This window comes from Rhea americana, unplaced genomic scaffold (genome assembly GCF_003343005.1).
Source record: "Rhea americana isolate MKP2758 unplaced genomic scaffold, rheAme1 scaffold_393, whole genome shotgun sequence".
NCBI classification, from domain to species: Eukaryota; Metazoa; Chordata; class Aves; order Rheiformes; family Rheidae; genus Rhea; species Rhea americana.
In genome coordinates this window covers 65,813-80,599 of record NW_028186527.1, presented here as the reverse complement: position 1 = coordinate 80,599, position 14,787 = coordinate 65,813, and the positions used below count along the sequence as shown (strand labels likewise).

Genomic DNA, 14,787 nt, shown 5'->3' with positions numbered 1-14,787 from the left:
GGCACCATCCAACCCCCACCCCCACACCATGTACCCTGCCACACACCCACCCTGGACAGCACCCAGTGCCTCCTGGATGTGCACGGTGCACCCTCCCTCCCCCATAGAGCTGAACACCTTGGGAGGTGCTCCCCCCACCMATACAGCCAACAGTACCCTATGGAGGTACATGGAGTCTCCCCCGTAGAGCTCCCAGTGCCCCACGGAGGTGCTCCCCCCCACCATATACTGCACTGAGCACACTGAGGTGCTCTGCTGGACAGCACCCAGCATSCCATGGAGGTGCTCCCCCCACCCTTAGGGCACGTAGTACCCCACGAGGACCACAGCACCCCTCAGAGGTGCATGATGCCCCCTCAATGCAACATCCACCACCCCATGGATGCCCAAARCACGCTCCACATAGCACCCCATGGAGACACATGGAACTCCTGACCCCATACAGCACCCTRCATCCCACGCAGCCCTACTGCACACCCCATCCAGGGGGTCCTGCCATCAGCACCCTGTCCCCTGTCAGGTCACCGTGCCACACGGCGCCATGCCCCGGCCCTGCGCCCAGCCGCACCGTGGCCACGCTGAGCCTCAGCACATACCACCATGTCCCTGCTGGCCCCGCTGCACCCGGCCCCGGGCCTGGCCCAGGAGGGCACCCTGCTCCCAGCTAGCACCCTGCCCTGGCGGGCAGCCGTCCACGAGCAGCCCGGCACAGTCCCAGAGGGGCCCTTCACACAGGGCACCCTGGCAGGTATGTGGGGCACCACGTGGGGCAGGCCTGGCTGGAGGGCAGMAGGATGGCCATAAGACAGGCAAAGGGGTTAGCTGCAGGTCTAGGACAGATAAGTGACCGAGCTGGGGCGATGGGGCAGAGAGGGCTAGAGCAGGGGGTGTGGGGCAGAYGGAGGCAGAGCTGGGGATATAGGGCAGGGAGGATGAGGCTGATGTGGGGCTGAGCTGCAGGTGTGGGGCAGAGGGTGTGGGACAGATGGGGGGGGCAAAGCTAGGGCAGGGGGGAATGGGGCAGAGCTGGGGGTATGGAGCAGGGAGGGCTGGGGAAGAGGGTATAGGGCAGGGAGGGAGACAAAAGCTGGGTGATTTGGGGAAAGGGCGGATGGAAGGTGGGAGGAGGCCTGGGGCAGAGCTGGGTGATTTGGGGCAGGGATATGGGGTACGAGGCAGGAAAGGCTGCCCGCAATCCCCAAACCCCTACCGTCACCCAGGCCCTGGCTTCTCGGACTGGATGACGGAGAGGGTGGACTTCTCCTCTCTCCTGATGGAGCCGGGCACCAGCCCACCGCCTCCGGCCCCGCTTTCCGACCTGGAAGCCATGGCCTCACTGCTGAAGCGCGAGCTGGAGCAGCTGGAGGATTTCTTCCTGGAGGAGCCGCTGGCCCCCGACCAGGCAGCCCCTAGCTCACCCGGCCCCCTCACCTTCCACTTCTCCTTCGGCGCCGAGCCCCTGGCGCTGGCCCCACTCAGCCCCCTCAACCCTAGCTGCCTGGAGCCACTTGCTCTCTTGGAGCCTGCAGCTCCCACACTGCTGGCTCCCAGCCCCATCCCGCTACCCCTCAAGGGAGACCGCAAGCAGAAGAAGCGGGATCAGAACAAGACGGCGGCCTTGCGTTACCGCCAGCGGAAACGGGCCGAGTACGAGGCACTGGGTGACCAGTGCCAGAGCCTGGAGGCCCGCAACCGGGAGCTCAAAGAGAAGGCRGACTCCATTGAGCGTGAGATCCAGTACGTCAAAGATCTCCTCATCGAGGTCTACAAAGCCCGGAGCCAGCGGCTTTGCGCCAGCTAAGGGGCCRAGGGAGTGGGCAGAGCTGTAGCACTGAGTAGCATATAAAGGGCAATAAAAGGCATTTGCTGTGCTGCCCCTGGTCAGATGCAGAGCGTGGAGGCACAGCAGCAGTGTTTATTGGGGAGTGGGTGTACAGCCCTGGCCTGGAGCAGGAGGCATGTGGGGACCCTGAGGACAAATCCCRGGGTCCCTGTCCTGGAGAGAAACCACATACAATGGAGCAAGGTGAGGTTTTGAGGACGCTGTCCTGTGGGTGTACTCCAGAGATGGAGCACTCTCAGGAGGCTCAGACCCTGGGATCCCCTTCCCAGAGCAGGGAGTCACACACAGATGCCAGGGATGGAGTGAGACCTGGTCCCGGGATCCCTGTCCCCATTCAGAGTTGCATATATACCCCAGGGAAAAGCAGGGTCAGACCCTGAGATCTGCATTGTGGAGGGAGTCACATTTGCATCTCAAAGTCCCTGTCCCAGAGCTACGCATGTACCCCAGGCATGAGGTCTCCACACCAGCCATGCTGTTAGTAGAAATCCTCGTCCTCCCCTTTCTCAGTGAGCTGCTGGTTCTGGATCTGCTGCTGCTTCTTGTACAGCTCAGCCACCTGCAAAGAGCGGGGAGAGGAGCCAATGAAGCTCATGGCCTCCCCCCAGCTTTGCTCCACCATGGGGGTGGCTGTCCCCCTTCCCTTTCTTATCCCCCAAAGTGTGGCACCTGAGAGCTGCTGGTGGCCTCTTCCGGCTTCTTGTCCTCCCGCACACGCAGGAAACGGGGGAAGCGCAGCGAGATGCCTTTCTCCTCATCCACCTTGGGATTGGGAAAGATGGAGGGGCTGAGATAGCACCAGGGGGAACCAAAGGTCATTCCCCCTTTCCAGCATGCCAACTCACCAGGCCCACAGCTGCCTTGTAGACAGGGGAGATGGAGAGGTCACCACACTTCACCTCCCAAACCTGTACAGCTGCCAGCCAATGGTCAGGCGCTGCTCCGCTGTCCCAGCGGTAGTAGGGCCGTGGCTGGGCCAAGACGTGATCCTGAGGGGCAGAGGGGATGAGGTCAGGGACCAGCCTGTGCTCMGGTCCTCCTCGCAGCTTGGGGAAGCCAGTACAGTACCTTGAGGAAGTCATAGTGCTTCTCCAGGCTCTCCTCTGTGAAGCCAGTCCCGATCTGCACAAGAGAGGCAGGTATGGTTACAGGCTGCTCCAGCCACACCTCCCACCCCCAACAAGATTCTACCACGGTGCCCACCTTGCAAATGCTCTGGTACTCTTCACTCTCCTCATCATAGCACGCCAGCAGGAAGCCCCCATACATGCCCACACGCTTGCCCTTCCCCAGGTAGGCACCGATGACCACCAAGTCCAGCGTATCCCCCACTCCTTCCAGGTAATCCTTCTTCAACTGGAGAGAGAGGCACCAGCATCAGGCAGGTCAGCTGGGCCCCACTCATGGCTCCTGCAAGCCCAGGAGGGAGTGGGGGAGGGGGAGGTCCCACCTCACTCTGTCCCCTCTGCCAGGGCTTTTACCTTCAGCCACTTGTGGGATCGCTTTGCAATTTCATAGGTGGCATCCACATCCAGCGTCTTCACCATGAGGCCCTCGCAGGAGTCTGGGGAAAGCCCACATTTATCCATGCCATTGGGGGATACCAGGCTAGGAGGGGGATATGACACCCAGCTTGGACATAGAGACCTCCTCATCACTGCCACATGCTCCGTCCCCCCACATCTTGTCTGAGCAGGGCCACCTCACCCCTGATGGACTGGTCCAAGAATTCAGAGATTTCCTCAGTGCTGCAGGCATCCATGGAGGTGGCAAAAAGGAATTCACCCTCCAACTCCACGAAGGACTCACGCAGCAGCTGTCGGCGCTTGGAGAAGGGCTCCTTCACCAGCGACTGTGGGGCAAGGGTAAATGTCACCCCACAGGGAAACACAGCAAAGCCAAGCACTGCAGSAGCACAGTACAGAGCAGGGGGACATGGAGCAGGGCCAAGCACGCCCGACAGGATGGAGGCCCGGGCAGGGGCATGCACTCACCTCCCCATTGAGGTACAGCATGTCAAAGGCGTACAGGCACACTTGCACTTTGATCTCAGCAGCCTCCACGTCCTGAGGTCATGGAGACAAATGAGGTTATTGCCCAGCTCGAGCTGGGGACAAATCCTGCCTGTTCCCTACACAGGCCAAGCTGCCTCMTGCCAGCACCAGCAGAGAGGCAGGGTGCTTCTCCCCACAGCTTTACCTTCCTCTTCCGTGTCATCAGCACCTGAAACGGCTGGATTTGCTTCTTCTCTGGGTCCCACGCGACAGCCTCTGCATCCAGGATGCACGACTGCACACTGGCCTTCTTCACCTGGGCCAAGTAACACTGGAGGTCAGCACTGGGGAAGGAAGGGGACGTACACAGCACTGGGGCGCCTAGCACCCTACACCTCAACAAGGCACCCAGCCATGGCGCCCACACATCAGAGAGAAAGATATCACTTCGACAGCACCCAAAGGTCCCCCCAGCTTCCTCCCTGAATATCGCTGCTTGCCTTGGGGATGCGGGTGATGATGTCGGGGTACTTGGAGGTGTTGTTCTCCTGGTTGCGGCTGTAGATGTACACGGCCCCATTCTCCAGGATGTGGATCTGGGGAGAGGAAGGGTGTTGCAGAAGGCTGGGCAGAGCTAGGGCCACCCTGAGGAGCACCCCACAAACCCCACCTGGGCTCGCTCGCCATCATACTTGTACTCGCAGGTAAAGGCCACCTCCTCGAAGCGTTTCAGGAGCTCCCCAACGCCTTTGGTGGGCTGGGCCAGCATGGGCTTCAGGGGGATCCCTGTGGGAGAGCTGAGGGGGTCAGGACCCAGCCAGGCCACACATCCCCCGCCCTGTCCTGGGCTACTGCAGTACCTGGGGTGATCTTGCAGTGCAGGGGCAGACTCTCCAGCCCATGCTCCAGAAGCACAGGAATGATGACAGCATAGTTTGGCAGCTCACTGAAAAAAAAATAAGCCTGCTGTGAGCAAGCCCTAGCACCCAGCACCTGGGGACCCTCGCGCAGGTCTGCATGATGCAAGCTGCCTCAGGCCAGGGACAAGAAGCCAGGAGGGTGAGCCAAGGAACTGCATGGCAATAACAACAGCCCATTTCCAGGGCTGCCCGGTCGAGCTCTACTCAGCTCTACGTGATCCCTGGAGGTAGCAAAGCGGGGAGGAGAGGCCTGAATGGGAGCATCTTGACCCCGGGGAGAGAGACAAGAGGGACTCAGCTCTGAAGGAAGAACAGAAAGTCCATGATGATGGACAGGACACAGCACTGGAGGCAGATGTCTGCTCAAAGGCAAGCACCTATTGCTGAGATTAGATAGTCAGGGTGCTGAGAAAACTCGGGCAAGGTCCCACCAAGCCTCCCTGCATTGACTGTTTTGCAATCACTGGCAGGGCAGAGCATTCAGAGCAGGAGGAAAGGCCAGCATGAGCAGTTGACTGTGTTCCTGTAGGTGTGAGGACCCTCTATTTAAGGGACTAGCCCTGACCAGAGCATGATAACAGTGTTTAAACTTGGACCACCACAGATTCGCCTTCACTCTCTCCCTCCTTCCAGTCTGCTGCACCAGTTCAATCAGTTCAGTAGCAAATGGCTCCTGTCTCCCAGCATAGCCCTCCTGAGATCCCATTGAGGAGATGGCTCAGTACTAGGAGGAAGAGGAGACTGTTGCCCTTCAGCCAGCATTACCTGCTATGTCACGAAGAGCAGGGAATAGCCCCAGCACAGATGCATGCCAGTTGCAGGCAGGGCTAGCCCAGGAGAAAGGCCTGTCTGCCCCACAAGAGGCTGTATGCCCAACAAGCCCCTCACCACATGATACAAGCACAGGCAAGAAAAGCAGCCCACAGGGAAGCACCCAGTGAATCAGTTTATCTCCATGTTAGCTAACGAGCCCAGGCAGAGGTCATTAAAAGTGATCGGAAGCAAAGCAAGCAGGTGAGGCAGCATGCCAAGACAAAGTCTTGCAAAGCCAGAGTCCCAGTTGCTCCTTGGCCAGGAGACCCGGCAGACTGGTGCATCACACTAGTGCCTGTCTGGGCTTCACCTTGACCGCATAGACAGTGGGAGGAGCTGGGTCTGATCTCCCAGTCAATCTGTCTCCCAAAGGTCCATGTTACCAGGCAGTGCAACAGGAACAGCAGCACTGGCCATCTGGCAAATAGAGGGGGATGGCGCCAGCTGTTGGCCTCAGCACCAGCACAGAGCTGTGCTGCTGGACTGTCATCCCGTGCCAGTCACCAAGCCTGATGCCAGCAGACTCACCAAAAAGTCTGTTTGAGGATCTGACTCTGCTCTTCCAGCCAGGCTTTACGTGCTTCTGCAGACTTGCCCTGGCTGGCATCCACCACTGCTAGGGGCCATCCTGTGAGAAGGGAACAATCCCAGGGTCAAAGCCTGCCGGGGCCCTGCACGCCCAGTCTGGCCCTGCAAGGGCCTGCACTCGCCTCACCTTGTGCTGGGGGAGTCAGCGAGACAGCGTGGGCCAAACCCACCAGTACTGATTGCTCCGCCAGCCCAATGCGCAGCTTCCCGCTCAGTGACCTGCAACAGCAGGGGAGGACAGGCCATCAAGGGCGAGACCAGCTGCAACGGTGCCAAAACCACTTGGGGCCAAGCTGAAAGGGGTGGTGAGCGCTCGCGAAGGGAGAAACATTGTCCTGTGCACAGCACAAGAGCAGGGCAAAAATCAAGACTCACCGCACAATGTAGCGAGCCTCGGAGTGGCGGCAGGCCACAAAGAGCCCCTTGATGATATCAATTTTCTTGTTCATTGACTGCAAGAGAGACAGCACAAGCAGGGACCCTGCTGGGGCTGCAAAGCCGCAGACATGGATCAGGCCTTGCAAGTGATGCCACGCTCACAGCCAGGAAAAGGGCTGGACAAATCTATAGTCCAACCCAAGTCCTTCCCACAGGTCGGGCAGCAAGAGCTCTGAGCGGGCTGCGGCCACGTTCACAAGACACCCTGCAGCCCAACCAGGGGTTAGACCCTGCCTTCCAGCCCCACTCACGGCATTGCCCGTCATCCTGGCCATCTCCTGCAGCTTGCTGAGGACCCCAGCAGCGCTCAGCTTGGGTGGCGCAAACATGGTCCGCTGGTTGCTGCGGCTGCTCTCGGCCACCAGCCCTAGATCCCCCTTCTCCTGGGCCTCGCTCTTGATCTTCTCTAGCTGGCGGCCTGCCAGAAAGAGCAAAGGGCTCTGTCACTTTTCACTGGTCACTCCTGTGGCTCTCTGCTCTGGCTCAGAGCTGGTTGGGGAAGATCCTGGGGACTGACTGGGGGCTCCAGAGCCACATCCTGCACTGGCAGTTCCCCCTTTACCTGTGGCCTGTGCAACAGCCTTCATGAGGATGCTCTCTCCAATGCCCAGCTCGAGCCCCTCATAGGCAGGGCCCAGGCGGTTCAGGCAGAGGTAGACGCAGGTCAGGAGGTCAGATGGTGACAGGGCAATGACTGAGCGGAGGAAGTTGCTCAGGGTCTCAATATTCTTCAGGCTAGGGGTGGAAGGGAGTTAGCCAAGAGGACAAGTCACCAATACTCCCCCACAGAGACAGGGCCTTACCGGGCAGAGACTTCCTCAATGCGCTCAAAGGTACGAGCCACAGCCAGGTAGGGGACTCTGGAAAGACAGATGGGGCCAGGAGCACAGCCAGGCCAGTGGACACACAGGAACAGACAGCCCCCAACCTGCTTTCTCTGCAGGCCCAGGACTCCTGGGTCCTCCTAACCTCTGAAAGTAGCCAGACAGGCCCCAAGAAGAGGCAAAAAAGCCCCCAGGTCCTAGCCCACAGGGCATCTGCCACATCAAACCCACCTGGTACCACTATGCTGATCTCAGCACTCTTACCTCTGCCCAGGAGCCCAGCAGGCATCATGAATAGGGTGATAGTTGCTCTTGGATGGGTTGTACTGGGCCGGATCCAGAGGCTCAGCAACCTGGGAGAGACTGCAAGGACAGAGTGAGGCTCTTTCAGGGCCTGAGTCCTCGTCATGCCCTGGCACAAGCACACTCAGCAACCCTGTATCCCCTGCTGCACTGGCACCACCTTTTTCCCCCAGCTCTGGGGACAGATTCTGCACCCTAAGGGACAGGACTAGAGCAGAGCATCAGGATTGATCCAGGTTTCCCTTATCTGGCCCAAGCACCCTGCATGACCTCCATACCTGCTTGCAGTCCCGTTGGTGCCTTCAGCACTGACAGAGGCTGAACCTTTGGGGGCTGGCATCTTCAGGGCTTCATTTTCCTCTGCCTTTGTCCTTGATCCCTTCCTGGGGGCTAGGTGAGAGGAATCAGGGAGAGGTGTCTAATGAGGGGGAATGGCTGCTGTGCTCCCCATGTAGTGCCAGGATACCCCCAGCTACTCAGAGGCAGCTACTGGGTCCCACCACCAGGCTCACTATACCCATCTGCTGCTTCCTGCTCACCAAAGAAGTCAGCAACAGCTTTGCTGGGCTTCGGCAACTCTGACGTCTGGACCTCCCTGTCTCTGTTGCCATCTTCTGCCTCCTCAGCCTCCTCTGGGCTCTGATCTCTCCCATCCTGCATCTCCGTGCTATCTGATTCACATCTGTCTCCTGTAGATGCCCGAAGCAGACGTGTTAGGCTCAAAGCTCCAGGACCAGCACTCTCACTTCCACAGTGCAGCAGCTGCAAATGGACCCTGAACACTGTCCAGGGAGCACCATCGGACACTGGCATCAACTATCCAACCCATTCCAGTGCCACACTCACCTGGCTCTTCCCTCCACCGCTTGGGATCGGGCTCCAAGTCATGCCCATTCTCTGCACAGCTTGCCAGCTTCATTTTGCGCTTGGAGACTTGCTTACGAGCTGAGTAGCAGGAAAAGAGCAGAAATTAGTAACGGCTGCTGGTTCATGGGGCTTTTGAGAAGGACAAGACATGGAACAATCAGGCATGTATCTCCAGAGCTGAGGAAGCCAGCAAGAGATATCAAATYTACAATACTGTAGYCAATAAAATACAACTCGGGTTGGGGGGCCTCCAACAGGTGCATGCAGCTGGGGATGTGCATTTGGGATGTGGCTATGAGGGACCCCCGTACACCCTTCCTGGGAAACCTGCAGGCATGTTTACCTTTCTGAAAGGCCTGTACACCAATGCACGCAGCATGAGGAAGAAAGAGGAGAAACTGGAAATCTGTGTGTGGTCACAGGGTCATGATCTCATTGCAATTACAGAGACATGGTGGGATAGTTCACATGACTGAACACTGTCGTGGATGGCTATGTGCTTTTTAGGAAAGACACGCCAGGAAGGCGAGGTAGTGGAGTTGTTCTWTGTGTGAGAGAGCAACTAGAATGCACTGAGCTCTGCCTAGGGGGGGAGGAGGAGGCAGTCAAGAGCCTATGGGTAAAGAAAGATCAAAGGGCAGGCTAACATGGGGGACACTGCTGTGGGTGTCTACTACAGGCCACGTAACTAGGAAGAGGAAGTCAATAAGGCCTTCTATAGGCAGCTAGAAGTAGTCTCACAATCACAGGCCCTGGTTCTCATGGGGGACTTCAAACACCCTGACATCTGCTGGAGGGACTACACAGCGAGGCACAAACAGTCCAGGAGGTTCCTGCAATGCATTGATGATAACTTCTTGTCACAAATGGCGGAGGAGCCTACAAGGAAGGGGGTCCTGCTGGATCTTGTCCTAACCAACAGAGACGAACTGGTCAGAGATGTGAAGGTCGGGGGTAGCCTTGGCTGCAGTGACCACRAGATGGTGGAGTTCAGGATCCTGCAGGAAAGACGTAAGGAAGGAAGCAGGATTGCAACCCTAGACTTCAGGAGAGTGGACTTTGGGCTCTTCAGAGGCCTGCTTGAAGGAATCTCATGGATTAAGGCCCTAGAAGGAAGWGGGGTGCAGGAGAGCTGGCTAGTATTCAAACATCACTTCCTCCAAGCTCAAGARCRGTGCATCCCTATGAGTAAGAAGTSYAGCAAARGGGGCAGGARACCTGCATGGRTGAGMAWKGAGCTCYTGACMAAAYTCMRACAGAAGAAGAAAGTACACAGAATGTGGAAGAAGGGACAGGCTACTTGGGAAAATTATAGGAATGCAGTCAGAATATGTAGAGATGCGTCCAGGAAGGCTAAGGCCCATTTGGAATTGAGTCTGGCAAGGGATGTGAAGGACAAAAGGAAGGGCTTCTTCAAATACAGCATAGCAAGAGGAAGACTGGGAAAAATGTGGGCCCACTACTGAATGGAAMGGGGGTCCTGGTAACAAGGGATAAGGAGAAGGCAGAATTACTGAATGCTTTCTTTGCTTCAGTCTTCACTGCTAAGGGCAGCTCTCAAGAATCCCAGAGCCTGTAGGCAAGGGAGAAAGTCTGGAGAAAGCAAGACTTTCCTTTGGATTACTGATCTTCTAGGCAAGCTTGATATTCAAAAACCCATGGGCCCTGATGGGATGCAGCCACGGGTACYGAGGGAGCTGGTGGATGTTGTTGCCAGGATGCTCTCCATCATCTTTGAAAGGTCCTGGAGAACTGGAGAGGTGCCTGAGGACTGGAAGAAAGCCAATGTCACTCCAGTCTTCCAAAAGGGCAAGAAGGAGGACCCAGGCAACTAGAGGCTGGGCAGCATCACCTCCATCCCTGGAATGGGGATGGAACAGCTCATTCTGGATGTCATCTCCAGGCATATGGAGGAAAAGAAGGTGATCAGGAGTAGTCAGCATGGATTCACCAARGGGAAATCCTGCTTAACCAATCTGATAGCCTTCTCTGATGGAATGACTGGCTGAGTAGATGAGGGAAGAGCAGTAGACGTTGTGTACCTTGACTTCAGCAAGGCTTCTGAYACTGTGTCCCAAAACATCCTCATAGGCAACCTCGGGAAGTGTGGGTCAGACGAGTGGACAGTGAGGTGGATTCAGTACTGTTTGAAAGGCAGAGCTCAGAGGGTTGTSMTCAGTGGTTCAGAGCCTAGTTGGAGGCCCATGGCTAGTGGAGTTCCCCAGGGCTCAGTTCTGGGTYCCATCCTGTTCAACTCATTCATCAGTGACCTGGATGAAGGGACAGAGGGCCTCCTCAGCAAGTTTGCTGATGATACCAAGCTGGGAGGAGTGGCTGATACACCTGAGGGCTGTGCTGCCATTCAGAGAGACCCGGACAGGCTGGGGAGTYTGGCAGAAGGGAACCTCATGAAGTTCAACAAAGGCAAGTGCAGAGTCCTGCACCTAGGCAGGAATAACCCCATGMACCAGTACAGGCTGGGGGGCTGCTGGAAAGCAGCTCTGCAGAGAAGGACCTGGGAGTGCTGGTGGATGACACATTGACCATGAGCCAGCAATGTGCCCTTGTGGCCAGGAAGGCCAATGGTATCCTGGGGTGCCTTAGGAAGAGTGTTGCCAGCAGGTTGAGGGAGGTGATCCTGCCCCTCTCCTCAGCCCTGGTGAGGYGTCATCTCGAGTACTGTGTCCAGTTCTGTGCTCCCCAGTACAAGAGAGATATGGAKCTAMTGGAGAGAGTCCAGCGTAGGACTACAAGGATGATTGGAGGGCTGGAGCATCTGCCCTATGAGAAACGGCTGTGAGAGCTGGGCCTCTTCAGCCTGGGGAAGAGAAGACTGAGGGGGGATCTTATCAATGTGTATAAGTATCTGAAGGGAGGGTGTCAAGGGGATGAGCTAAACTCTTTTCAGTGGTCCCATGTGAAAAGACAAGAGGCAATGGGCACAAAGTGAACCACAGGAAGATCCACCTCAGTATGAGGAGGAATTTCTTTCCTGTGAGAGTGACGGAGTACTGGCACAGGTTGCCCAGAGAGGTTGTGGTGTCTCCTTCTCTGGAGATATTCAAAGCCCGCCTGGATGCAACCCTGTCTAACATGCTCTAGGTGACCCTGCTTGAGCAGAGCTGTTGGACTAGATAATCTCCAGAGGTCCCTTCCAACCTTACCGATTCTGCCATTCTTTAGAATACCCACTCCAGGCTGAATCTTATTTTCCAGCACACAGCTGAGCAGGAAGAACACCTAAGGTAAGACTGCGGCAAAGCCCAGAGAGCCAAGATACAGCTGGATATTTCAGGAGGTGCCAGCAACTGAGGCAGCAAAGTATGGGGAAGCTGGGGCCAGATGGCACAGGGGAGGGTGGCCAAGACCACTGTGTGATGCAGCAAACCTGGCAGAGCTGCAGAGCCCAGGCTTAGTGGTCCCTCACCTGTCCTGCGCCGGGGGATGCCAGGGAGGGAGGCAGAGGAGCCATCAGCGGCTGAGGGGCTATCTTCAGCTGAGGAGGTGCTGTCAGGAGAAGAGCTATCCAGAGACGCAGCAGCCTGGCAGATGAGAAACAGTGTTATGGGCAGGTGCTGGAAGGATTAGGACTGGGCAGGGTACTGCATTCACCAGGACAGGGATTTACTGGTACAAGATGGGACAGGGTGCTAGAGTCACCTGGATGGGATAGGACAGGGTCCTGAACGGACAGGATGGGACAGAACAGGGTGCTGCAGGCACCAGGGCAAAACTGGGAGACCCTGTAGGCACCAGTAGCGGGTGAGGAGGCCCTAGGGGTACCATAACGGGATGGGGAGGTGTGGAGGAACCAGGAGGGATCTGGGCAGGACAAGGTGAGATGGAGCCAGGTCAGGACCCTGAGGTGCAAAAGGAGCTGGGCAGGACTGGGAGAGGCACTGAGGCAAGACAGTGAGGCATCAGTACAAGATGAGTAGGTACTAGGAGGAGATGGGAATGTTGAGGGAGATACTGGGGCGGGATGGGGAGATGCTGAGGCAGGATGGAGAGGTACAGTGATGAGACCAGGAAGTGCCTGGGTTGACAGGATAGAACCAGGACAAGACTGGGAGGTACTGGGGTGGGACTGGAGCAGGATGGGAAGGTGCAGAGTAGGACTGGGAGATGCGGATCAGGAGTAGATAAGGATGGGAAGGTACAGGGCAGGACTGGAAAGTGTGGGACAAGAGCTGGGCAGGATGGAGAGGTGTGGCAAAGGACTTGAACAGGCCAGGCACTAACCAGCTGACAGGAGGATGGGGAGCCAGGGTTCTGCCCATCATGGTCCTGATGTCCCAGGGATGGAGATTCCTGCACAGGGTCCTCGCCCTGCTCCAGTGCAGGTGCCCTGTGAGGGAAGGTAGCTCAGGCCAGCTCCAAAACCTCTGGTCCTCCCTAAAGCACTCCASATGTCCCAGCCCTCTCCATATTCCTCCAACCACCTCAGCCTTCCCTCAGCTCCCTCAGCCTTCCCTGAGCACCTGGAACCCCCCCCTCCCAAATCTCCTAACTCTCCCTGACCCTCCCAAACCCTCCCACTCCACCTCAAGCCCCCAGCCCCACTCACAGCACAGCACAGGGGTCTGGCGAGCGGGCAGGCACAAAGAACGACCTGGAGGAGAGGCATGGTCAAGGAGGTCAGACTGAACCAGGGCTGAGGACGCCACCACACTGGCCAGTACCAGTACTGGGACACCACCAAGCCAGGGACTGCTGGAACCTGGACACCATCAGGCAGGCAGAATCTGTACTGGGACACTGCCAGGCCAGACTGTACCAGTAGAGCACCAGGCCAGGCAGTACTGATACTGGGACASCACCAGCCTAGGCAATACCTGTACTGGGACACTACTGAGCCAGAAAATATGGGTACTGGAACATCRTCCAGCCAGGCAGTACCAGTACTGGAACACTACCTGGCCACACAGTCCTGGTATTGCGACAACACCCAGCCAGACAGTAATACCAGCACCCAGCCAGGCTGGTACCAGGACACCACCAGGCCAGGCAGTACCAGCACTGCAACATCACCAGGCCAGGCAGTGGCAGGACCCTGCCAAGACAGACAGCAATGGTACTGGGACACCACTGGGCCAGGCAGTACCAATACTGGACACTAGCAGCTTAAGCGGTACTAGTACCAGCACACTGTCCAGCTGGGCTGTAGCAGGACTGAGGTGTCATCCAGCCAGGCAGTACCGGCACCCTGTCAGGCTGGGCAGTACCGGTACTGTGCACTGCCAAATCAGGCAGTACCAGTACTGGTAGAATTGGTACCAGGACACCAGTAGGTTGGGCAGTACCAGCACTGAGGCACCACCTAGCCTGTCAGTACCGAAACAGGCAGTGCCAGGACACTGCCAAGCAGGGCAGTACCGGTACCAGGACACTGCCGGGCCGGACAGTACCAGCATCAGGATACTACTGACTCTCGCAGTACCAATACTGGGAAACCGCTGGGCTGGCCAGTACCAAGACAGCCTCGGCAGCAGGAACCCTGCCAGGCCAGGCAGTACCAGCACCAGCTCTGGGACAGTACCGGGTCGGACAGTATCAGTACAAGCCGGGGTGGGGGTGGGGGGGGAAGCGGGGAGCCGGTACCGCGGACGGCACCAGCGGCAGGAGAGGGAGGAGGGCTATGCCGCGGAATGGTCTCCGACAGAGCGACCCGGTTCGGCTTCCGGTCCCGGTCCCGGTCCCGGTCCCGGTCCCGGTCCGGCGGAGCCACTCACGTGATGCGCCGCTGCATTGCGCACACCGTCCCGCGCTGCCGCCTCTTTCGCGGGGAAAAAATCCAACCCGCCCTGATGTCACTGCCGGCGGCGGCGGCGGGCCGGAAACCGCGCGCAGGACGCTGGGAAACGTAGGCAGCGGGGCATGCTGGGAAGCGCAGGCCCGCTGTGCCGTGAGCGCAGCGCCGCTCCCTGCGGCTGCCGCAGGGCATGCTGGGAGGTGTGGCCTAGCCCTAGCACTCCCCCCCCCGCAGGGCATGCTGGGAGGTGTGGCTCAGTTCCCCCCCCACACACACACACACCGGCCATATTGGGAGGTGTGGGCTAGCCCTGGCCGTAGCCCGCACGGCATGCTGGGAAATCCCCCCACCCACCCCGCGGCGAACTGGGGTGTCCGTGTAGGGTGTCRGTGCGGCGCGGGCCCGAGGTGTCAGGACAAGCCGGGCTCCCCCCAAAAGCTGAGCA

At 58.0% G+C, this 14,787-nt stretch overlaps 2 protein-coding genes across 4 annotated transcripts in view; one reads left to right on the top strand and one right to left on the bottom strand.

Moving 5' to 3' along the window:
• Positions 1-1,872, top strand: part of ATF5 (activating transcription factor 5) — a 4,434-nt gene extending 2,562 nt beyond the window's left edge. For both annotated transcript variants that reach the window (XM_085313729.1, XM_085313728.1), the window contains exons 2-3: positions 521-748; positions 1,221-1,872. In XM_085313729.1, the coding sequence (XP_085169855.1) occupies positions 601-748; positions 1,221-1,801 (729 nt within the window). In that variant the 5' untranslated portion in view covers positions 521-600 and the 3' untranslated portion in view covers positions 1,802-1,872. The remainder of the gene's footprint in view (positions 1-520; positions 749-1,220) is intronic.
• Positions 1,844-14,403, bottom strand: LIG1 (DNA ligase 1). 2 transcript variants are annotated; one of them, XM_085313715.1, is made up of 27 exons: positions 14,323-14,403; positions 13,158-13,202; positions 12,833-12,938; positions 12,018-12,132; positions 8,570-8,668; positions 8,263-8,412; positions 8,002-8,113; positions 7,685-7,783; positions 7,400-7,456; positions 7,159-7,331; positions 6,848-7,014; positions 6,534-6,610; positions 6,286-6,377; positions 6,099-6,198; positions 4,698-4,783; positions 4,508-4,623; positions 4,338-4,433; positions 4,043-4,153; positions 3,838-3,909; positions 3,551-3,695; positions 3,325-3,407; positions 3,047-3,199; positions 2,912-2,965; positions 2,689-2,832; positions 2,513-2,605; positions 2,289-2,402; positions 1,844-1,996 (listed from the first exon to the last, which is right to left on the bottom strand). In XM_085313715.1, exons 1-26 carry the CDS (start codon positions 14,337-14,339, stop codon positions 2,322-2,324), a joined length of 2,643 nt encoding a protein of 880 aa, XP_085169841.1. In that variant the 5' UTR covers positions 14,340-14,403; the 3' UTR covers positions 1,844-1,996; positions 2,289-2,321. The 2 variants fall into 2 exon arrangements, with proteins under 2 accessions (XP_085169841.1, XP_085169840.1); XM_085313714.1 differs by having other exon boundaries at positions 1,844-2,402.
• Positions 14,404-14,787: the final 384 nt, after the last annotated feature.